At 37.5% G+C, this 25,768-nt stretch overlaps 1 protein-coding gene and 1 long non-coding RNA gene across 2 annotated transcripts; both read left to right on the forward strand.

Moving 5' to 3' along the window:
* Positions 1-294: 294 nt before the first annotated feature.
* On the forward strand, positions 295-3,468 carry LOC126693520 (uncharacterized). Its single transcript, XR_007645391.1, has 2 exons — positions 295-469; positions 797-3,468. It is a non-coding gene; the product is annotated as an uncharacterized LOC126693520 (long non-coding RNA).
* Positions 3,469-16,574: 13,106 nt separating this feature from the next.
* On the forward strand, positions 16,575-19,696 carry LOC126691441 (uncharacterized). Its single transcript, XM_050386489.1, has 5 exons — positions 16,575-17,000; positions 17,106-17,611; positions 18,041-18,181; positions 18,238-18,803; positions 19,014-19,696. Exons 1-5 carry the CDS (start codon positions 16,575-16,577, stop codon positions 19,694-19,696), a joined length of 2,322 nt encoding a protein of 773 aa, XP_050242446.1.
* Positions 19,697-25,768: the final 6,072 nt, after the last annotated feature.

Here is a 25,768-nt window from a genome sequence, read left to right on the forward strand (position 1 = left end):
AATTTTGTAGGTTTGGGTATAAAACGTTACTTTTAATTGAATTTTTTTTTTGTTCGGTAGGTTTAGATTTGATTCGTTTTTGTTATGGGTTTTTGGATTCTCTATCAAAATGTTTATTTTCTCAATTTTAGATATTTGCTTTTGTTTTTTTTTTTTTTTGTTTTTTTTTAAGATTACAGAAATCACTAAAAAAATTGATTTTAGTTTGGGTACTTCTATTTCTAATCTTAACGAAATATTTGGGATTAAATAAGTATAGAATTGAATGTTGCATTGATACTTATTTTAGGTTTTTCTGCCAAAATGCGGTTGAGAGAGAGAGAGAGATACGTTGCAGAAATACAAGGAGAACCGAGAAAGAGAACAATAGAGAGAGAGAGATTCGGTCTGTCTCAATTTCTCTCAAGATTAGAATTCACATAAAGGCCTACTTCCTCCCAAAGTCTACGTCCTTCCGGAACTGCTACCGGTTAGTTTTTCTCTTTGCTTTTCAGTTTATACATTAAATTAGATCAGGTTTTAATAATTTGGCTGGATTGTTTTTAATTTGACTTTTTGGGTTATATTTCTGATTAAGGTGTCTGAGTTATTATTATTATTATTATTATTATTATTATTATTATTATTTTGTTTTGTTTTGGGTGTTTGGTTAAATTGATGTGTGGGTATCTATTTATGGTGTTCGGTTAAAACTCAGATGAATGGAATGAAAGTCCTTAAGTGAGTTCCAGTCTCTTTTGGATACTTTAAAGATCAAAACAGAGCTATAGATAATTGGGTTTTTTTCCTTTTCTAGGTCTTTTAGAAGAAGTAACATGGATCTCTTTGGGGTATGCTTTTCAATTTGTTCAATCTATCATTCTTTTGAAGAATCAGGTATTAACTTCAAACAATGGGTATGACCTTTTTAATAGTTTGTTGAATTCATTTTTTTTCCCAATTTATTACACATGGTACAATCTTAGGTATTATACAAAAATGAAAAAATAAAAATAAAAAATGCCTCTTCAAATGTGGCATCATGATTATGTGAGCAGGGTGTGTATTCTCTTCATGATATGTTGCGATCAGATTGTATTCTAATCATGCACCACAACTGTGTATTATCCATACTCTCAAGAGGGTTGACTCTATATATCTTATGTGCCTACTTTGCTATAATGGATGTGGTTTAGTATTGTGTGACTAGGTGCCATGCATTTTGAGTCTCATTTGAGACTAACTGTGAGAGTTAACAAAACTATTTTTTGAGAAATTAATATAAGAAATGCACTTACTAAATAGGAGTACATTAATAGAAAAGACATTCCCAAATCCCTAAAAATTATTTGCAAAAAAATTGTAAAACCTAGGTAGAATCAAATGCAATCCAAATAGTGGTAATGTTTATTTGCAATGGTAAATATACGCATCGCTTTATCATGCATAGTGGTAATGTTTATTTTTCATGACTTCTATTTGTTCAGAGTTTAGGAAAAAAAATTTTGTTTTGGCCAGAAGGAGATGATTGTTGAGAGATTGAATACATACTAGATTGCTTTCAAATATGCTTTGTTAGTTTTTGTGTTTTTCTGTTAAAATAAAAATATATGGGAAAAGTTGTGTGCTTCATATTTGCTTAAGTTGGTAGAAGTCTTGATGGTGATAAATGTTTGTTTCTCAAGGTTCAGCAAAGGTGAGTGTAGACTTATTGACAATTTTTTTTCAAAGTGAAATTGGAAGTAGGAACAAATAAAGAAATAGCAAAGATTTTGTTAAAAAATTGTGTTACTTCATATCAAGGGATTATTTATTTAATATGGTTGTATGATTATTTCCTGCCATTTTAAAAAACCTTCTTACCCTTTCACTTTTTGTTGAAATTCAGATTTGCTGAGTTTTCCCTGTCAAGTATGAAACTTAATAATTAATGAATATGCCAAATTTCAACTTGGATGGTTTAAGATCTAAAAGTTTAGATTGCATAGTTATGGGTTTACCCTCTTTCTATTGATGTTACGATATGAGATTATTATTTCTGGTAGTTATTTTACGTTGCTGGAATTTTGCTCATGAAGAACAAGAAAAGGCATATATTTTAGAAGATGATTCAGGTATTGTTGCTTTGGTATATGAATAAAAATAATTAATTATTGAATGAGTTTTGATTTTTTTTTTAATTTACATATTCTAGAGTATTTAATAAAACCCAATTTCTTGATATGTTAATTTAAGTGCTATTTGGGAAGAATAGAAAGTAGTTTGTACCACCTGAGAAATTTCTTTTTAATGTTGTTTGTTCAGAAATGGATATGTGTTCTTCTTTCTACTATGCATTCTAAATTTTTTATTTTTTGTGGGAAAGGGTCAAAAAGAAAGAAATAAACTGAAGAATAGAGCACATGGTGTGTGTATGGTGTCTTAGGTAAATTTGGAGAACTATGTTGAATCGTTCATATGCTAAGAAGTTTTTTTCCCTGCCTAAAAAAAAAAGAACCAAGAAATTAAACCAGAAATAATAGTCTATCTGAAGTGAAGGAAATGTCTATACTTGATGAAATGAAGGAATTTTACCTTTGTTCTCTGATGTAAAAAGTTAAGAAACAGAAAATATCCAAACTACTTGATGTGTTTAAATTTGTTAAAGATGAGATTTTAGATGCAATTCCTCCAGCATGTATGTGCTTCAACTTTGGACATTAGTTTAGTAAAAATTTTCTTGACACTATAGTGCTTATGACCATTACACACTTGAAACTTCCATGGAGGAAATTTGGTGGCTTGGATTATAAGATGCATTCTTAGAATTTAGACTACAAAAGATTGAGCAAAGTGTAACTTGGCAGAGAAAAAATATGAATTTGTTTTTCTTTTCCAATTTTGTTTTAGGTTCTTTTGTGGTTTTCAACTTTTCATAGATTTAATTTAGAGTGTTTCTTCCAATAGATATTAAAATATTTTTTCTTTGTTTTTATACATTGGAATTTTACCTTATATTATTATTGAATACGTTCCCCTTAGTTTTCGTGATTGTTATAGATTAGCAAAAATAGTTTGAGTGGATTATGAATAGAAGTGCACTTCTACTAAAGAAAACAATTTTTGAAATGTGGAGCTCAAAAGGTTGTATTAGCTTCTATCATTTTAGAGGTTACATTTAAACATGGACAACAATCATCCATTTAGCACACCAAAAAAATCCATTTTGTTCTTATTGTGTATACCTTTGTAGTTGGCATGTTCAAGATGGACAAAATAAAAAAATAATGCATGTGAGAAGATATGTATTTGTCATCATTTTTTTTTCCAAGTGCTTTTGTGCTATAGTTTTTACAGGTGAATGATGATGGCCCAATTCATCCAAGTGAAACAGAGCTGGCACTTACAGTTCATTAGGGCTAGAATATGGCTTAGCTCACTAAATGATTTTTGGGTTAATGAGTTCTTAGACTTTATTTTCTGCAATGGGGAATTTTGGACTTTTGACAATGTTATTAAACCTAACTCTATATCCCACAATTGTCATTTTTGTTTTTTGAATTGATTGGCATTATTAAAACAAAGCCTTTAATAAACATTTTGACTATTGTATTTATTGTATAGTTATGTCAAATTAATGGTATTTTAAATGTGTAAAATGTACCCTGCGCATTGCGCGGGTTAAATGCTGGTACTAATTAATGTTTAAACCCCCAATTTCAAATATAACCAACACAAGCTTATACTCAAACAATAAATATGCAGAATAATAAGTACAAGAAAAAACCCAAACAAATAAACAACTCTACACCATAATTAATCACAACACAGTAGCAATTAAAAGGCAAGAGTAAGGGTTAAAGAGATGCAAACACAAAGATAACACCGGCATGTGTTATCGAAGAGGAAATCGAAGAACTTAGCAAAAAACCTCTCCTCCGCCCTCCAAGCGGGAAATGATCCACTAAAGAATAAAGTTCGGATACACAAATAGCAATAGACCCTCCAAGCCTAATCTATATAATGCACCTAAGCTTTTCATACTTCTTGCTCCAACAAGGTTAAGCCTAACCGTGTCTTCTTTAACTTTCTGGATCCCGCAATAAGCCCATTGCATCAACCAAGTAAATTGGTTACCTTTGAACTGCTTCCCAAGCACCAAAATACCTCCTCACTGATTTGGGTATGGTGAGATAAAGATTTAGCTAATGAACTTCTTAAGGGTATGTCAATGGAGAGGGTTAGAGTAGAGGAATTTGGAGAATCAAAAGTCTAAGATTGTGGATGAGTCAATCTTGGTTTTCTTTAGGGTTTTTCTCTCAAAATTCTCTCTAGAAGCTTTCTACATTTCGTGGGTATAAGGGTATTTATAATAGGGTATGTGAGGAATGTGAAAAGTCATTTTTTTTGCAAAACAGGGCATTTTGGTGACTCAGTCTTGCGAGTGAGATGAGTCGCGAGATAATTGTCAGGCCAGATTGTACTTTTTGTCCTGTAATGTTCCAACTGTCATGACCTTTCAGCTTCCGGCATGCTTCACACGTGTGGCATTTTGGCAAGTTGTCAATCGCAAGTCAGTCGCGAGATCTAGTCGTGAGAAACCTCTTGAATGCTCACACACTTGAATTTCTTCACACTCTCTCACACACAACCCTTACATAATTCCCACCTAAATACAAGGTATCTAATTGTTGAATTACAAGCAAATTTGGCACGGAATAAAGGCAACACATGATTGAATAAATTCAACCTTACAGTTTGAATTTTCATTACAGATACCATCAAGTTTAAAATCCATAAATGGACAAGCTAAGCTTTTCTTTTTCTTTTATATTTGTTTTAAAAAGTTTAGGTAATACTATAACTACTATAAATTTTATTACATGAATTTCATCTATTAGTGGGCTTCAATTAGCTTAACTTTTAAATATCTTGTCATCAAATATGAAAATTGCGTTCAAATGGTTCAAATCTAGCCTATACCAAAAATTATTTGGTATTTTAGCCTGTACAGATGCCATAAGTTCAAACTTTATCATATCTATTAAAAAATAGATGATATGTCACTAATTATAAAAGCTAATTTAAGTACTTATTTATTTTGTTGTTGAAATGCGTGCTTATTATCATGTTAGCTTGTTAGTCTTTCTTACTAAAATTGGTAGTAGCATTACTTCCCTAAAAGATTTTAGCTTTAGAAGAAATTTAAATTTAAAATAATAAGTCACATAACAGGCATAGGCTTGTGTTAGAGAAATAAACATAGATTTTAAATAAAATTTATTTGTGATTTTTTTTTAAGAAATAATAATATTTATTAGAACACACAAACACTAAAATAATATATAGAGTTTTTTAAATAGACTTATAATACATTACATAACCAGAGTATCACTACAAAAGGATCTAGCCTTTGTAGTAGTAACCTGAGGTTATAAGGGTTAAAACTTTAACACACACAACCGATGTGGGATAAACATCTCTATATTTATTTATGATTTGAGTTAATACTTTTTTATAATTCAATAGTTATAGAGAGGATTTGAATATTGAATGTCAAAGATACATCAAGAGATTCCAACCAGTTGAATGTCATGACCCTTAGGTGATCACTTTTAATAAAGCAATCATGGTTAGTAATAGAATCTCAACTGAAAGAGTAATTTAAACTTATTTCTTTGGTTTAATAATGTACTTATGGTTGTGGTGGTGATTATTATTATTATTATTATTATTATTATTATTATTATTATTATTTAATGTGCCAATATGATTCTTTTGTTAGGTGTATTGCACGGGAGATAAAGATAGGGCATTTATTTAATATTAATGCAATCAACGTAGAGAAAGTAATTTTTATTATATATAATATAAGATATGAAATAATTAATCTAATCACCTAATAAGCCTATACTTTTGCATTAGATTTATAGGCTCTCAATTTGACTTAAAATGTGACTAATTTATATTGTATGATTGAATATTTTCCCAACATATGTGAGAAAGTAGACCAAATTCATTCACAAGATGTTGCATTAGTGCACTAGACAAGATATAATGCGAATACCTATCTAAAATAGACACGAGTTTGCATTATATCATGTCTAATGCACTGATGTACTGAACAGAATTCATGTCCATTTATTAATGTTTTTAATCCCTTTAGTCCAATGATTAAGCTAGACGACAAAGGTAACACTCTATCCTCTTCTCACTTGCTAAATGCTAATTAATCCTACAAGTACAATTATAATATGATGAATATTCCTGGTCTATTTTCCTAGCTTCCATGTTCAGTAAAACATGAACTATTTGTTACCCACTAGATTAAAAAAAAGTAAAAACATATTACAGACAAAACTGCAGCTACATTTTCAACATACCAAACTGAGGACTTTTGAAAATATTTTCCTTTTTTTAATATTTTATTTATTTTATTATTATTATTATTATTATTTTGTTGAGAGAGAACTTTGAGATTTCAGTTTGTGGAAGATTTCATGTATTATAGATCTAAGATGAGTCTCTCATATCTTGGAAGTCCAAGAAACAACATACAGTCTCAAGATCTTTTGCAAAGTCAGAATACAGATCTATGGCAACACTAGAGAGTGAATTTGTGTGGACTATTTGTTACCCACTAGATTAAGAAAAAGTAAAAACATATTACAGACAAAACTGCAGCTACATTTTCAACATACCAAACTGAGGACTTTTGAAAATATTTTCCTTTTTTTAATATTTTATTTATTTTATTATTATTATTATTATTTTGTTGAGAGAGAACTTTGAGATTTCAGTTTGTGGAAGATTTCATGTATTATAGATCTAAGATGAGTCTCTCATATCTTGGAAGTCCAAGAAACAACATACAGTCTCAAGATCTTCTGCAAAGTCAGAATACAGATCTATGGCAACACTAGAGAGTGAATTTGTGTGGATGATTGGCTTGCTTAAAGACCTGGGAATAGAACATAGCCAGCTAGCTTTGCTCTACTATTGTGACAGTCAGGCTGTAATTCACATGGCAGCAAATCTAGTTTACCATGAAAGGACAAAGCACATAGAGCTGGATTGTCACTTTGTGAGAGAAAAGATCCAAGACAAAGTTGTGAAGACCTTTCATGTTTCTACAAAGTATAAACTAGCAGAATTGTTAGGACATATGTGTTTCACTTGTTAGGAACATATGTCACTATTTTATGTAAATGACTTATCCTTTGACAAAACGTACTTTACTTGTATTTGAGTAGATTTAGGATGTGTTGAAATACTTCAAGAAACCATGTTAATTTTAAGATCAAGTGTTGAAGCCTTCAAGTCTGTCCAAAAAAAACAAGTTGATAGTGTAAATTCATTAAAGCTTGACAGCTGGCTCGACAGCTGCATCTATCGAGCTTAAGAAAGCTGTTCAAAGACTAGTGTGCTCAACAGCTGCTCGACACCTCCTATCTGTCGAGGATTAAGAATTTTAGAATTCAAATATGATTTTCTTGGGATCCGTGAATATGTCTTTCGGCCATCTTTTCTCCTAACCCTAGACATATAAAAGGATTGTTTTAAGGGTCGTCAAACAATTCACAAGTTGCATAAGTATTAAGCAAACACTGTTCAAGCAAATTGTGACTGGAGAAGAAGTTCTTGCCCTAGTTCATCACTTTCTCTTGAAGGAGTTGCTGTGTATATGCACTATAGGATTTTGTGACCAAGTATCTTCTTGATCTTCATTGTGTGGATGAACTGAAGAACTTTGCAACCAACAACCTTCTTAGTTGGTGGTTGAAGTCGCGTATTGGGATCCGCGCAATTGGTTAATCACATACTTGGGAGTCGTGCATCGAAAAGGAGAACTGTCACTACAAAACAAGTCTAATTAGGTATTGGGGTAAGGGTTCAATTGTAGGTTGGTAAGGTATTTGAGATTCCTTTACTTGTAACCGCTTGTTGTGATAATAGTGAAGTTTCGAGAGTGGTGACCTGAAAATCATCCGGTGGGGTTTTTGCCGTTAGGTTTTCCCCATTCGTAAACAAATCACCGTGTTATTTATTTTCCACTGCATACTTAGTTTATTGGTGATTTGTTTGTGCTACCATGAGTTTGCATGATAAATTGATTAATTAACAACTTGACTAATTAATTAATTAATTTCTATCACAATGGGTTATTCAGTTAGTGGTCTATTAAGAAATATAAACAAAACCCCTTGGACATTAGCAATTCAACAATCTTCTCTACAAGATGGGTGTAAACAACATTTATGCTCCATTTTGAGGGGGAGTATTGTGAAAACTGCAACTAAACTGCAAGTAGCCTATGCTATCAAGCAGAATATCTATCTAAATTACACGTAGCCTTCTATTCTATAATAAGTGGCTTTGTTCCTCACGTGATGGTCATGTGACTGATTAATTAGTAAATCAAAGTTTGTTATTCTGTTATTAGTGGAGTTAGTTTAGTTTGCTAAGTTGGTTATTTTCCATTTCTGTATTCGCGTATATAAGACCATCATTTGGTTAATCAATAAACATTATGAGGCATTATTCAATCTTTCTCTTCTCTAAATCTAATAAGTTTAATTAAAAATATAACGAACCATTAATTGCATTATGCACAATCTAATAACATTATTACAATTCATCTCTTGTTGAAAGATTCAATCCATTAACATCAAAAAACTAAAATAAAATATAATCAAATTTGTAATATCAAAACCTTAATGCCTTAAATATTAATCAATTTCCAAGTCCATAAAAATGAACAGGAACTCAAACTTTTAAACAGAGGAAAATTTCAAAACATGGAATGACTACCCCTCTTATAATTAAAGTTATTGACAATTCTTACCGATCCAAATAAGAACTTTGATAAAATTTTATTATCATTGTCTCAATCCCAATGTCACAACGGCCACACACCTATATTTCTTCATCATACAAGTATGTAAGGCTCACTAAAATTCAAAAAACAAAACTTGATAGTTTATCATTATCTAATAGCCAATAAATCAATAGTTAAAGACATATCCTAGAAAACTACAACCGACAGAAAAGTTTACAGGTTTCAAATCTTCCAATAATCACTACACATTGTTGTCAAATCTTAATGCTCTTGTCACGTGCACCACCTCAATGATAGTCCAAATTGGCTACACATCAAAAAGTTTTAAATAAGAAGGAATGGGTGATATTGACAACTCTACCAAGTAACCAAAATCATATTTATTCTTATTCTCCTTTCTTTTATTTTTTCTTTTTTCTTTTTCAGTTTTTAGTCCCTTGCCTTATCAGTTATTTGGTCTCCATGTGAACGGCTTATTCCAAATTGAAAGGGCTGTCCCTGAGTGTCCCAGTTTCAGTTTTATTTCCTTTTTCTTTCTTTGATTCACATTTTTTCTCTATGTTTGCATCTCATAGATCTCAGAGTTCGCGTATATTCCCTACACCAATTACCTTATTAAATCCTGAAAACACAAGTAATACTACGTTTGAGGATATCAAAAGTTTGTATATTGATACCAAACTTGCCAGTTTTGGGGAAAAGAGAGACGACAAACCAAATTTGCCAGAGGCTAAAGTCGTAAAACGTACAGGTCCCAATTCAGAAGCGTCTATCTTTTCCCCAACTTGCTACCTTGATGAAGTTCATCAAGATAAAGTCTCATTCTTCCTATACACGATTTATTTTCCCTTATATATCTATTAAACAACAAAAAGGATAACGCCAGACACAACAATCCCATTATACTCATATAATTATATCAATAAGCTAGGACTGTGTTACCCATGGCGAATTGTTGTGAGCAACATGCCATTGCCACTGAGAAGCTTGAGATAGTAATCGACGATGACAATAAGGCAAGATCAAAGGAAAAAGCACCACTGCTATATCATTCAGAAGGAGCAAAGGTGCGCCGCTAATAATCGGTTTAATGCCATTGAATAGCTTCTCTTCATTTATGGTCAAATAATCTCTATATTATTTTTTAGTTTTTAGTTTTTTTTTTTTAATGGATACTGTGGGGCCCGACGACAGATGGGCCAGATCCACCTATTCACAGGAATGCTTAAGGCCCAGGCCGAAGAGGATAGTAGTCCCAGCCCACTAAACGCCAAGCACCAATGGGCCATAGAAACTGCCGAGGAGGGTACAGCCCTCGGCTAGCCCAGAACTACACTAACGAAAGGGGTAAAAGCGGCATAGGAATAATCTTGTAAGAAATCTAAAATATCTAGGAAGGGCCGCCCAAACTACCTGCCCTAGACGGAGCCTTGCCTCTCACAGAGTCGTGTCTCTTTAGCCTACTCAACCACTCCCAGCAACTCATGTCTTAAATTGATGGGACAAGTGTCAGGCTAGGAAAGTTCAACCCTACACGTGGACGAAGGAAATTGAATGCATGCTAATATAAAAGGAAAATTTGCAACCTAAAGATGGGGGGCCTCCCGAAAAGGGGAGGACAAAAGGGGTGAACACCTCTAAATCATGCAGGAAAAGCTTAGCAAAACCACAGCCGAGTAAACATGACTTAGCCTTTCGACCCCACTCTCTACAAATGATATTGCACGGGTCCATTTACATGCGAACCCAACCCTACCGTGGTCCAACGCAAATCGTGTCCCTACAATTGGCGCCGTCTGTGGGAAGGCTTGCATGTTAGCTCGAGCGGTGGCGAAGTTGAGTTTCTCTCGAACAAGGGGCTATGAAGGTGCCTATATTACCGGCGACATATTGCTGATACTCCAACATAAGCTCTTGCTAGGGGCTACGTTCCACGTTGTCAACGACATGGACAAGCCTAGGGGCTTCAAACACCAAGCCAGCTCCCCACACCTTATTTGAGGAGCTAAACCTTCAGAAAACAAACTACTTAAAAAGAATCATACAAGTTTTGGACAGAACCAAGGCCTTGCATGGTCCTCGGACTCAAGCCTCTGGGGAAACCAACTACTTAAAAAGAATCATACAAGTTTTGGACAGAACCAAGGCCTTGCATGGTCCTCGGACTCAAGCCTCTGGGGAAACCAACTACTTAAAAAGAATCATACAAGTTTTGGACAGAACCAAGGCCTTGCATGGTCCTCGGACTCAAGCCTCTGGGGAAACCAACTACTTAAAAAGAAGAATACAAGTTTTGGACAGAACCAAGGCCTTGCATGGTCCTCGGACCCAAGCCTCTGGGGAAACCAACTACTTAAAAAGAAGAATACAAGTTTTGGACAGAACCAAGGCCTTGCATGGTCCTCGGACCCAAGCCTCTGGGGAAACCAACTACTTAAAAAGAAGAATACAAGTTTTGGACAGAACCAAGGCCTTGCATGGTCCTCGGACTCAAGCCTCTGGGGAAACCAACTACTTAAAAAGAAGAATACAAGTTTTGGACAGAACCAAGGCCTTGCATGGTCCTCGGACCCAAGCCTCTGGGGAAACCAACTACTTAAAAAGAATCATACAAGTTTTGGACAGAACCAAGGCCTTGCATGGTCCTCGGACTCAAGCCTCTGGGGAAACCAACTACTTAAAAAGAATCATACAAGTTTTGGACAGAACCAAGGCCTTGCATGGTCCTCGGACTCAAGCCTCTGGGGAAACCAACTACTTAAAAAGAATCATACAAGTTTTGGACAGAACCAAGGCCTTGCATGGTCCTCGGACTCAAGCCTCTGGGGAAACCAACAACTTAAAAAGAATCATACAAGTTTTGGACAGAACCAAGGCCTTGCATGGTCCTCGGACTCAAGCCTCTGGGGAAACCAACTACTTAAAAAGAATCATACAAGTTTTGGACAGAACCAAGGCCTTGCATGGTCCTCGGACTCAAGCCTCTGGGGAAACCAACTACTTAAAAAGAATCATACAAGTTTTGGACAGAACCAAGGCCTTGCATGATCCCCGGACCCAAGCCTCTGGGGAAACCAACTACTTAAGAAGAAGCATACAAGTCTCGGACCCTCAACACCAAAAGGGCTGATATGAAATGGAGTAACATGTTTCTAAAAACATAATCAAAGTCACTCGATGCTCAGTCACCCCCTGCAATGAATTATTTGGAGTTCATCGTTTCTCGGACAACATTCCTGCACATATCACGGGACATTCAACCGATATCTAGGTTAGTTTCCTGAATTTAACTTATTGTCAATTATTATTATGCCTGGTAGTATAGGTAAGTTAAAACAAATTAGAACGAGTTGAATCGTGTTTCAAGGGGCTCTTGCCCTAAGTAGCGCTGAGAGAAAGCACATACGGGGAGTGCACTCATTCACGAGGTGGTGTGCCAAAAGAACCATACCCAAAAACAAGTATATAAACTGCTATTTTTATTACGATGAAGAAATAGTACATCGTGCAATGAAAAGCTGGAATCAGCCTACGTCAAAGCTTACTACATGAGTACTACATAAGCAAGAAAAAGAAAAATACAAGAAAGCTGTAGAAGGCCGAGGAGGTATGTCGGAGGAAAGGTTGGCTACAGCTCCGAGACCTTATTCTTCCCCCGCACCCTTACCTGCCCATAACTCAGGCAGCCAAAAAGACCCAACTTGAACCTGACACCGTTGAAGAAAAGGTGCAGGGAGTTGAAGGTGATGGGGCTTTCTCTAAATATACACCTGCCGCAAAGCAGAGGCGCTAATGGAGGAAAACCCTTCTTCTGCCATACCAAAGTGCTGGCATGAACAGGGCCTGCTTCGGATTTTGGCTAAAAGAGGGAGAGACGCCATTCTCCCTCGGTGGAGATGGAATACTCTCCTGAACTTATGCTTCCTGTGCCCATACCTTACTGTTAAAAGCCTCATGAAGACACGGCGCTTCTGTGGCGGAGACATTTCTTTCTTCCCAACCCTCACTTTCAACATGTAATGCCAAAAAGGGAGAACTCCGAAGATGGAAGCTGTGATGTGGGAGAAAATCTGAAGGATTTATGCGTATATAAAGCAACTTTCTCTCCTTCCCATTTATTGGAAAAGACAAGGTGATGGCAGTCAACTCATGTGGCTTCCCAAGAAACGCTACAGACAAAACAGTCTTGGCTCAACTTCCAACATCAACTGCAACCACAAGATTAAAGAGCCTCGTAAAGGTGCACCTCGGTCCCCGTGACATCAGAGAGTACCACGTGGCCAGAAGTTGCAGAAATATCTCTTAAATCAGAGGCTAGGTGGATTCGTGGCCCTGGGTCCGCTTTGTGTAAGGGCCCAGGTACTTTGGCCGACGCCGAGCAATGACCATGGCCGAGAACAACCACTGTTAAGCACCTCGGGAAATGCTCAAAGGAAGGGAAAATTTGAACTCAAGGTCTCGGACAGAACCTAAGGCTTGCATGGTCCTCGGACTCAAGCTAAAAGGGAAAACCAAGTACTAATGCGGACATTGGTCTCGGACAGAACCTAAGGCTTGCATGGTCCTCGGACTCAAGCTAAAAGGGAAAACCAAGTACTAATGCGGACATTGGTCTCGGACAAAACCTAAGGCTTGCATGGTCCTCAAGCTCAAACTAAAAGGAAAAATCAAGTACATAAGATAAAACGCATAAGTTCTGAACAAAACCCAGGTTTTGCAAAGTCCTCGGACTCAGGCTGCCCGGGAAATCAACTGCCCAAATGAAGAAACTTCTCGGCTTAAATATTGGAAAAGGTTAAGGCTCGTGTATCATCGAGATGGCAGAACAACCTAATGATCGTCAACTTAAAGAGGCCATTCATCCGGTGGGTAACACGTCCTCGGATAGCTACTTCTTACATCTAATCGGAGCATTTAATACCCATCACGGCTAATTTTAAGATAAGTCTCATTCCACACTGGTCGGATTGCTACGTTGAATAATTATTTTGTTAAAGTCATTGCGGCATCTTTTTACCAACGATTACTTTGTCCTTATTTATTATTAATTGAAATGTTATACTATTATGCCGAGCAGCGCATTCACATTTGTTAAAAGTACATAAACAAGACATACGAAATAGAATAACAATCACTTTTATTAATATGAAAAATTGTTACAACATACAAGGAAGGGCTTAAACAAGCCTATACAAAAAATGAACTGCTAGAACAGTAACAGCATCCGTAACATAAATAAGAAAACCATCAGGTGTCTTCTGAGTTCGCCTTCAAAGTCTTTCTGAACTCTATGCCTCAGTACTGCTCATATCAGGAGAAGATCCTTATACAAAAATAATGAAGGAGAAGGAAGACGAATTGGAAGATATGGAAGCACTTCAGCAAGCTCTTGTCACTGAAGAATGCAAGGGAAAAAGAAGATGGAAGACATGAGCGAGAAGGAGGAGAAGAAGAGGGAAGTAATGAAAAGAAAATAAAAGGAGCAAAAGAGGGAGAAGGGGAGCCATATTAGGTATGCTCATGAGAGAGCGGATGGAGATGACAAGGGAGGTTTTCGACTCAGTCACACCAGAAATGGGGTATGACGAGTCCCTGCTTCGGATTTTGGCTAAAAGAATGGGGAGACAAACCTTGAGTCTCCGCCACCCTTGCCCTGACCGAGCCATCTCGAGTTTCGTTAAGGTATGGTGTTTCTGGGAAAGGAGGGATTCATTCATGGCTGATCACTATGGGGGGCGTGTTATCGAATGAGGAATAACCAGAGGGAAGAAGTGGATTCTGAGAAGAGTCTAAGGGATTCGCATATGAGAGAATCACCTTCTTGTCTTCTCTCTTTATATAGGGGAAAAAGACGAGGGTACGTGACACGCTCCGATCCTCTAACAAATCTGCTAGTAAATGCAAAACCGTTTCGTTTCTCCAAGCAATCCGTAACCGCTAGAGTTAAGAGGCCTCGTAAAAGGAAGACATTAAAAGCGCACTACGGCTAACCAAACGGAATAAACGCATCACGCGTAAGTCAAGGGAAATACCTCGTAGACCGGCGCATTCCTTGGGGAGGTGAGAAGTCGCCGACGTTGATCAAGGGACGAACTTAATGAGCCGCAATAAAGTCTCGGTATTATCAAAACCCACCTTTCCAACCGAGGAGTTGGATAGCAGGGTTTTGAGGGGCTATTGTGGGGCCCGACGACAGATGGGCCAGATCCACCTATTCACAGGAATGCTTAAGGCCCAGGCCGAAGAGGATAGTAGTCCCAGCCCACTAAACGCCAAGCACCAATGGGCCATAGAAACTGCCGAGGAGGGTACAGCCCTCGGCTAGCCCAGAACTACACTAAGGAAAGGGGTAAAAGCGGCATAGGGATAATCTTGTAAGAAATCTAAAATATCTAGGAAGGGCCGCCCAAACTACCTGCCCTAGACGGAGCCTTGCCTCTCACAGAGTCGTGTCTCTTTAGCCTACTCAACCACTCCCAGCAACTCATGTCTTAAATTGATGGGACAAGTGTCAGGCTAGGAAAGTTCAACCCTACACGTGGACGAAGGAAATTGAATGCATGCTAATATAAAAGGAAAATTTGCAACCTAAAGATGGGGGGCCTCCCGAAAAGGGGAGGACAAAAGGGGTGAACACCTCTAAATCATGCAGGAAAAGCTTAGCAAAACCACAGCCGAGTAAACATGACTTAGCCTTTCGACCCCACTCTCTACAAATGATATTGCACGGGTCCATTTACGTGCGAACCCAACCCTACCGTGGTCCAACGCAAATCGTGTCCCTACAGATACTATAGGTGGGAAAGTGAACAGGGTTATTAAAAACAGTCAAAAGTTTGACAGCATTTTATAATCAAATTATCCATTTCACCATGGGTAGTGTCTAATATAATTACCCTATTACACCCAAAATACACAATTTAGTTTTTAACTGAAAATGTGTCTTGAAGACACAATTTAAGTTCAATAACAAAATTGTGTGTACGGTGTGTTTCAAAAAGTAGTGTGCACCAACAATTACCCTTTGACCGTTGTCTTGAAGTTGATAATTTCCTTGAAGAAAAAGGATATGCTTTTAGAATTTTCTTGAATAAAAGTTAATGATTGAAGGGCATTAGCGCTCTTAATTAATTAATTACTAGTATACAAGTATATATAGACTTGACAAAATTAGACTTAAAATTTAGATTTGCTTGAAACCAAAAGAAAAGAAAAGTCTGGGTAAAAATATTTATGACTCGTGGAAAAATAGGTCAACCCAAAACCCAAACCATGAATAATGTTGATACATGTTTGACCTATCAATCTGATTGGCTATAAAATAAATTTTTACTAGAAATTAAAAAAAAAAAAATTGGGTACCAAAAGCTTTTTTTTTTTTTTTTTTTTTTTTTCATTTTAAGAATGTTTAGGACTATCTTCTCATTTTGGTTATAATTTTAAAATTATATAATAATTTGTATTAATCTTGTGATATATATATATATATATATATACTCTAACTAAAAAAGAGTTTCTCTCTCTGACCTAGGGGGCGGCTCTCAAACCCTAGCCAATGTAGTAGAACGTTGTACTGCCTAGTGCAGGTTTTCTAGTTCTCGTCGCTATTTCAATAAGGAGTGAGAGGTTACTGGTTTAGCATGGAGAGTTTATCGGTTCAGTGGGAGCATTTGTCTTTGACGGAGGAAGAAGGGAGTACGTATAAGTCTGAAACTTTTGAACAGGGGGGGGTGGTCATGTGGTTGCGGTGAAGTTTTACACTCGTAGAGTCTTGAATATGGAGGCGATTGCTAGGACTTTTAAATCTGTGTGGCGTACAAAGAGAGGATTCGAGGTGAAGGACGTGGGTAATCGTGTGGTGTTGTTCGTCTTTGAGGACAGTGTGGATGCCGAGCGGATTATCATGGGTGAGTCGTGGAGTTATGATAAGTTCCTAGTCTCGCTCCAGCGCTTGGATAAGAGTGTTTCGGTTAAGGAGTTGAGATTTAATATGACGAGGTTTTGGGTCCAACTCCACGACCTTTCTATTGGTGATATGAATTCGAAGTCGGCATGTAAAATTGGGAGGGTTATCGGAGAAGTCCAGTCCGGTATGAAGGAGTGGGATACTTATGATGGTAGTAGTTTTATGAGGATCAGGGTGCTGGTTGATACTTCAAAACCGCTGTGTAGGGGGCGTAAACTTTGTATGGAGGACGGTAAGGTTGGCTGGGTTCGATTCCGATATGAATGATTGCCTAACCTATGCTATTGGTGTGGTTTGTTGACGCATTGCGACAAAGATTGTGATTTGTGGGTGTGAAGTCAGGGCAGCCTTACAGAGAAGGATCAACAGTTTGGAGGGTGGATGAGAGGTCCTATGATCGCTCCAAAAAAGTGTTCTATGGTGAAGGTGGAAGGATGTGAGGAGGACATGGACAGGGATAGGCAGCAGTCTTCTTCTAGGCATGATAATGATGAGATGGATACCAGGGAGAATACTGTTGTTGTTTTGGAAAGGAATGGAGTTTTTCATCCAAGTGAGGCCGTGGAGGAGCATGGTGTTGATGAGGGAGTTAGGTTGATGGGGAACTTTGTTAGGACGAACAGAAGTGGCCAAGGGAATTTTGATGATAAACTTAGGGAGATAGATTCAGATTTGGCTGCTTTTGATGGTGATGCTATAGATTCAGTTGCTACTCCTTCAGGTGAGACAATTATGGGTACGGGGACAGGGATAGATGGTAATGTTGAACAGGAGCAGGTAGATTATAGGGCCTCTGTTGATTTGGAGAATTGTACTCCATTGGGTGAGTCACTTAGAGGGTGGAAAAGGTTAGCTAGAGAGAGAGATGTGGTGGTGCAGTCTGGTAGTACAAGTGGCGAGAAAAGAAGTGTTGTTGAGTGTTTGGAGGGGGCAATAGACTTGGTGCCTACTAAGAGACGATGTGCTCAACCCCACCGAGCCCAATGAGTTGCTTAGCTTGGAATTGTCGTGGGCTTGGGAACCCACGTGCAAAGACAAAGCTTGAAGAGTTGATTCAGGCACAAGCACCCTTAATTGTGTTTTTTTTTTTTTTTTTTTTTTTTTTTTTTTTTTTTTTTTTTTTTTTCAGAAACATGGGCTGATAAAGAGCAGTTAGAAAGGTTGAAGTATAAGGTTAAGTTTGCTGGTTTATTTGTAGTTCATAGTCAAGATAAAGGGGGTGGTTTGACACTCCTTTGGTAACATGGAATTCAAGTATGGGTTAATAGTTTTTCCAGATTTCATATTGATGCTGTAATTCAAGGTGGTTCGTGTGAGACTTGGAGATTTACGGGATTTTATGGAGAATCGGATACTAATGATAGGGAAGAGGCATGGAATATACTGCGCATGTTAAATTCAAAGCCTCATCTACCTTGGTGTGTATGGGAGACTTTAATGAAATTCTACTTTCTGAAGAAAAACGTGGTGGTAGGATTCGGCCACATGGACAGATGCAAGCTTTTCGGGATGTTTTGGCTTGTGGTTTTGTGGACTTAGGCTTTACAGTTCCTGAATTTAGTTGGCAAGGTAATAGACATGGGCAAGTTATATGGGAGAGGCTGGATAGAGGGGTTGCAAACTATGATTGGATGGCTAGATTCCCAGCAGCTACCATTAGACATCTTCACTGTGTAGCTTCAGATTATAGACCGATTCTGTTGGTGTTTAATCTGAATGGGGAAGCAACTAGGTGGAAGCGCAAACCTTTCCGTTTTGAAGAAATGTGGTTGGCTGAGAAAGAATGTGGAGCAATAGTTAAAAGGGCTTGGGAGATTCAGCCGATTGGGAATCAGATGTACCGAGTAGTGACTAAGATTAAGAAGTGTAAAAAAATGCTGAAATCGTGGAGCAAGGATCATTTTGGAAGCATTAAAAATCAGCTTAGATTGAAAAAAGAATTGCTTTGGAAAGCTGAGGAGGATTCGGCCAAGGGAGGTAACCATGGGGTGGTGGTTCAATTGCGACGAAAGCTGAATGTCTTATTAGATAAGGAGAATCGTATGTGGGCTCAGCGATCTAGAGCTCAATGGTTGGCTTGTGGAGACCAGAACACAAAATTATTTCATGGGGTAGCCACTTAGAGAAAAAGGAGGAATTTTATTAAAGGTATTCGGGACTCTCATGGTGTTTGGGTTTCGGATGAGAGGGAAGTAGGGGCGGTTTTTGTTGATTTTTACACTAGATTGTTTTCATCTTCAAATCCTTCAGATTCGGAACGTGTATTGGCTGGAGTGCAGCCCGTGGTCAGCACCTCTATGAATGAAGCTTTGACTTGTCCATATAGTAGGGAGGAGGTGGAGGTGGCTATAAAACAAATGGCTCCTTTAAAAGCCTCGGGCCCTGATGGGATGCCCCCTTTATTTTATCAAACCTTTTGGCCAAATATTGGTATGGAAGTCTCAGATGCTGTCCTCTCTTGTCTCAATTCAAGTAATCTTCTGAAGTCTATAAATAATACATTTATTACTTTGATTCCAAAGGTTAACAATCCCGAAACTGTTGCTCAATTTAGGCCTATCAGTCTTTGTAATGTTATCTATAAAATCCTGAGTAAAGTCATTGTCAATAGGTTAAAACCTATTCTGAAGTCCATTATTTCTGAGACTCAGAGTGCCTTTGTTGCTAATAGGCTTATTACAGATAACATTCTTATTGCTTTTGAGTCTTTGCATCATATGAAAACTCAGTGTTCTGGGAGGACAGGTTTTATGGCTTTAAAGCTTGATATGAGCAAAGCTTATGATAGAGTGGAGTGGGTCTTTCTAGAGAAAATTTTATTGAAGATGAGTTTTCAGGATTCTTGGGTGGCCATGATCATGCAATGCATCACAACGGTATCTTATTCGATTCTGGTGAATGGTGAACCTACAGGTCTTATTTATCCTTCGTGAGGTCTGAGATAGGGTGATCCTTTGTCACCAATCCTATTTCTATTTTGTGCAGAAGGGTTGAATGCCCTTCTCTATCAAGCTGCAAGTTCTGGGGAGATCAGAGGATACTCTATTTGTAGAGGGGGTCCAAAAATTACTCATTTTTTCTTTGCCGATGATTGTTTGTTATTTTGTAGAGCAACTTCTGAAGAATGTGCTAAAATCCAGTCTATCCTTGCTTGGTATGGGGCTGCTTTTAGTAGCAAGTGAATTCGGATAAGACAATAGCTTTCTTTAGTCAAAACACTTCTGTGGAGGTTCAAGAAGAATTAAAAGTTTTACTAGGGGTGCCGGTCATTAAAAACTATGAGAAGTATTTGGGACTCCCTTCCTTTGTGGGTTGAGAGAAGAGAGCGTGTTTCAATCACATCAAGGAGCGGATTTGGGCTAAAATGCAAGGGTGGAAGGAGAAATTGTTGTCTCAGGCCGACAAGGAAATAATGATTAAAGCGGTGGTTCAATCAATCCCAACGTACTCTATGAATGTCTTTCGGCTTCCTATTGGTCTCCTTAAAGATATAGAAGCTATGATTCGTAAGTTTTGGTGGGGGTGCTCTGAGAATTCTAGAAAGATCCACTGGGTTAAATGGGAGACTCTTTGTTCTTCAAAGTCAATTGGAGGTATGGGCTTTCACGACTTACGTGTGTTTAATGATGCTATGTTGGGGAAGCAAGTATGGCATTTATTTCATGATAGGACCTTGCTAGCTTATAAGGTGTTCTAGGCTAAGTATTTTCCTTCTGGTAATATTTTTGATGCGGTAGTCTCTCGGGGTTGCTCTTTTGCTTGGCGAAGCATTTTACAAGCTAGGGAAGGTGTTTTGAGGGGTGCTCGATGGAGGGTGGGGGTTGGGCGAGATATTAAGATCTGGAGTGATCGCTGGCTGCCTTTTGATGGTGGGGGAAGGATTTTATCTTCACAGAGGGACCTTTCTTTGAATATGGTCCATGATTTGTTACTGCTTGGTACTAATCTCTGGAATGAGAAGCTTCTTGATTTGAACTTCTATCCGTGGGAAGCTGAAGCCATCAAAAACATCCATGTTAGCAATCATAAGGTAGCTGATGCTTTGATATGGCCTCACACGGCTGATGGTGTGTATTCAGTCTGGAGCGCGTATCGCTTATTGGCAGCAACACAGCATCAAGATCAGCCTAGCTCGTCAAATGTGGAGGCTGGAAAGGGGTTATGGAATGGTATTTGGAAGCTGAAGGTCCCTAACAAAGTGAGACATTTTCTGTGGCGTGCTGTCCATGAGTCACTGCCCACTAAATGTAATTTGCACAGGCGTCAGGTATTGAGTTCTAGAATTGTGATGCTTGTGGTGAAGACGGGATTCACGCTTTGTGGTTCTATGATGCGGTGAAGCCCATTTGGATGTCAGATGCTTAGTTTTCTTTTCTTCGTGCTCATTGTTGAGGGCCATTTGTGGAAGCCCAGGCAGGCAGAAAAGAAAGCCCAATAATGAGGGCAACAAAGAATTGACAAAATAGATAGCAAAAACCCATTAGGCCCAAGCGGCAGGAATAATGGATCACAGGCCCAACGAATAAACAAATGGGTCTTGAAGAGGCAAGCGAGCTCAAAGAAGCCAGGAAAGAAAGAAATAGCATCCCATGGGCAGTGCATGAGGTAGAAAAGCGAGAAAGGGCCACCGCAGGCCGAAGGCAATGCAAACTAAGAGAGTAAGGGGTTTATGGCAGGCCCATGAACTCCAAGGATAAGAATAAGGTTATTGGGTTGGGGAAGCCCAATGAAGTTAGTAAAAAGCCCATGGGAGTGTGGAATTAGCAAACGGGCCGAGGAAGCCCAAAGAAAGCAATCGGGCCGTGGATGCCCAAAAGAAAGCCTAAAGGGACATAGGAGCCCATGAGTAAAAGCAAAACAGTACCCATGACAAGCCACTAAAGAAAAAGAATAAATGGCTGGCCCGAAAGAGGTCCAGCAGGATTAAGTTATTACGACAGGAATAACAGTTCAACGTTGCAGGAAATAAAGAAAATCAAGAGTGGACCAAAGAAATGTAAGGCCCATCATTAGACAAAGCCCAGCCCTTGAATGGAGCGGGAAACCAAAGAAAAGCCCACATGAAAGGTCAGAAAACACAAACGGAGAGTCTCCAGATCACGGAAAACACATGAGCAACAGGCAGACTCTTGAACATATCTGAAAGGGAAGCACGCGCAAGGCCCAGGCACCACTAGCTTGTACCCAGCCAATATAGGACGTGGTGGGGCTATAGGCCAGAGGTAATAGGTAAAGGGGGCATGGTTTGGTGGTGGGGAGAGGGGAAAAGATCTATCTTACGGCTCCTGCCCAAGCCCTTTTGGAGGTACGTCCTGCTGGGATGACAGACCACCCAAAAGAGGCAAATTTGAGGGGGAACCGTTGGGTGCATGCCTTGAGAGTAGAGAGAGAAAGCATTTATACCGTGGTAGGAAAGAAGTGCTACGGTAGACTGAGGAACGAAACAAACCTGCCTCTGTCTGGCAAGGGTGAATTTCGCACAGACTTGGTAGTCGGCAAGTACGCCCAGACCAGACAAAGGCGGTTAAGGGGCAAAATGGTAAAACATTGGTCACGGCAGGCACTATAAAAGGGCCCTTGCCGTGCCCTGAGGAAGGGATCGAAAACCAGAGTATTCACGGAGTAAGAAAGAAAAGTAGAGTAAAAAAGAAAAGAAAAAAGATAAGAAAGAAAACAGAGAAGAAAATAGAGGAAACTAAGGAAAAAAGAGAGATAGTTCAATGGGCATGCACCAGTAGATCGGTTTCCCTCTCTCCCCCTTTAAATCTTGCTCTCTTCCAAAACGTAACAAGGATTCTTTGTGGGCAATAACCATTCAGGTCCGACTCCCTCAAAGCCATTAATCCCATGGCAGGATCTTTTCCTGGGAGATTATTTGCATTGAGAAGAGGCGTTCTCCCCTCTTTGGCCTTGCTTCAGCAAACTAAATTAAAAACTTGATTTATGCCCATTCTTGATTAGTTCATATTATTTTCTTTCTCCTTTACTTTCTCTGTGAATGACATTATTATAACTGTAATCGTGCTTTATAAGTAGGGATTACATAGCCATTTATTTAAATTGTCAGAATATTCTGTTTTGGTTATTATTATTATATCTGTCTGCCGTAACTCTGAAACAATTCTGCTTGCCGTAAGCTTACTCCTGGCAAACGAGGCATAAGTTTGTGTACAAATCGGTCCAAGTTGAGTTACAATTGGACCGCCCCAACTCCCTTACTCAGAAACATTCGGGCCCATTACCGTAGGAGGCAGCCCAACACACATACACAAAAAAGACCCCTACACTCATCCTTTTTCAAACTTTGGTGATCTATTTCAGTTTTTATGCTTGCATGGATCCTCTAATCTGATTGCCTTGTTCGTTATGGCTGCTTGGGGTATCTGGGAGAGGCGAAACAGGGTAAGGGAGGGGCAGAAAACTTGGGGTTCTGAGATGGTGATGCACCGAGCTTCAGAGCTTTTGCAGGAGTATCGGGATGTGCAATCGGTGAACCCGCGGATGGCTGTTCGGAGTATGGATTTGCGTTGGAAGCCACTTGATTCCGGTGTTTACAAAGTAAACTTTGATGGCGCTTTATTTCTGGATCAGAGGTGTGCCGGCTTAAGGGTAGTTGTTAGGGACTCGATTGGGCTTGTTATGGCTGCGTTAAGTCAGAGAGTAAGGCTCCCAGGTTCGGCTGATGTGGTGGAGGCTTTGGTAGCTTGTAGGGCCATTTGCTTTGCACAGGAACTTAGCCTTCATAATGTGGTGATTGAAGGGGACTCTTTGAAAGTTATTCAAGCCATTATTGATACTAGTCTAGTGTAGACTTTGTATGGACATATTATTGATGAGATTAGACTGTTATCTTCTTCTTTTGTTTGCAATTTTTTGTATGTCAATCGAAAGGGCAATAAGTTAGCTCATGCCCTTGCTAGATGAACAGTTTTATCTGATGATACCGATGTGTGGATAGAAGAACTTCCACGGGATTTGGAGGATGTTGTTTAGTTTGTTTTTTCCAATAATAAAGTTTCATTTACCTTTTCCTCAAAAAAAAAAAAAAAAAAAATATATATATATATATATATATATATATAGACTCTAACTTACACGTTTGTTATGCATGGTTGTTACATTGTATGATATGCGACATGTACAGCAACTATATAACCGAATCATGATTTTTAGTAATACCATTTTTATTGTTGATATTATAAATTAATTTATAATTGACACGTGTAGTTAGATTTGTTAAATATATCTTCTGTTGGTAAAAAATATATCATATATAGGGCCGTAGCTATGTGCAAAGATGGGCCATGGCCCCCCAAAATTTTGATTTTTTTTAATATATATATATAATTATTTTAATTTTTTCAAAATTTAGTTTAAAAAATAAGAGTTAACTCCGCAAATATTAGATTAGTCCAATGATACTCTTAAAAAAAATAATTGGTTTAATGGTTATAGAGATATAACTTTATTTTTCTCAATTCTATTTTTTATTGTAAAATGTGTTCTTATATCTATTAAATATTTAATAAAGTTTGACAACCTAATTTGTTGCTAGGCTACTCCACATGTTTGCCGTAGACAAAACATTAAAGGGTTTTTTTTTTTTTTTAATTGGAAAGAAGATTTAATTTATTGGCAATCAAGTTTGATTAATTAACTAATAAATAGTACATCTTGCTATTGTCTAGAGACTTGTAGTTCAACTGGTTGTCATCTTCTAATGTTTCTAGAGTTTAGACGAACGAGACTCATGTTCTAAGTTATAAAATCCCCCCCCCCCCCCCCCCCACCCTCTCATTATATATATAAAAAAACCATTATGATCATATTTCATTTAGTGGTACACCTTAATTAAAAATCAAAATCAAAATCAAAACACTTATACAAAATATCAATGCCTTTTTTTTCTTATAAGATTCACTTTTTTGTCATATTTCACTCATTAAGTTTAAGAGAATATAAAACATATATTCATAAAAATAAAGAAGTGAATTTCTATAATAAATACTTTTTTTCTTTTCTAAAAATAAAACTGTTTTTCATTTTACATTTAGAGATTTAGTAATAATATAAGAATGGATAATGCATGATTTTTTTTTTCTTTTTTCTTTTATAATTAGAATAAAAGGTGCTAGGATTTTTATGATTAATTTTTTTGAACATTTTTACTTTGTCATCCATATTAAAAAAAAAAAAAAAAAAAACTGTTTTCATCTAGTTTCCGTCATTATTATATTTCTCTTATTTTACATTTATATCTTGATACATATAAGAGTAGCATTCATTATTCTAAAAAAGTGACATTTATTATTTGATTTATTTTTTTTATAAAATTATTTGATTTATCAATAATGAATTGATTTGTATACATTTTATGTTTTCTAAAAACTATTGTTACATTCTAGTGCATAATGTTTGATTTATTTACAAAATGATGTATATTGATATATTTAGCTTGGGCTCCCTTAAATAAATTTCTTGCTTATATATAAATAAGGAGACAATGGAAGTAAGAAGAATTACGTGACAACCTATGTCCATAATAGAAAGTTCTTAGTGGTTATATCTTTAATATTTAAGATTATTTTTTTATGTTTCTAAAAAAAAAAAAAAAAAAAAATTATTGTTTTACAATGACTCCTAAGTAAGGTATATGATGGGATTGATGAACTCAACTTCCCTGGATGACCTCATCCAAACCAACGAGGCAGTATTGATCGACGAATTAATTAGGTGCCTTCGACGATATAAGCCACATTACTAACGAAGGTAAAGAAGCCATTCATTGCAGTCAAATAAATGCCTTGGACGGTTACAGGGATAGCTGTACAAACCATTGGAAGCCTGTCAAAGCTCACATCATTGACCATAAGGCATTAACAAAAGAGGCATTAAAACCACCATAACAGCCACAACGGCTAGGGGCTACGAGAATGTATATATAACACCCTCCGAGCACCAACATAAGGTACAGAGACTCACTTAAAAGCACTCCTAGTTATTTT

Source organism: Quercus robur, chromosome 7, assembly GCF_932294415.1.
Source record: "Quercus robur chromosome 7, dhQueRobu3.1, whole genome shotgun sequence".
Lineage (NCBI taxonomy): Eukaryota > Viridiplantae > Streptophyta > Magnoliopsida > Fagales > Fagaceae > Quercus > Quercus robur.

What these genes read in the sequence shown, in the direction of transcription:
- LOC126691441 (XM_050386489.1), top strand. Translation starts at nt 16,575, where the DNA reads ATGGAGGCGATTGCTAGGACTTTTAAATCTGTGTGGCGTACAAAGAGA. An exon ending in TCACTTAGAGGGTGGAAAAG is followed by an intron (nt 17,612 to 18,040) that starts GTTAGCTAGAGA and finishes TAGTTTTTCCAG; the next exon opens with ATTTCATATTGATGCTGTAA. An exon ending in CTTATTAGATAAGGAGAATC is followed by an intron (nt 18,804 to 19,013) that starts GTATGTGGGCTC and finishes CAAATCCTTCAG; the next exon opens with ATTCGGAACGTGTATTGGCT.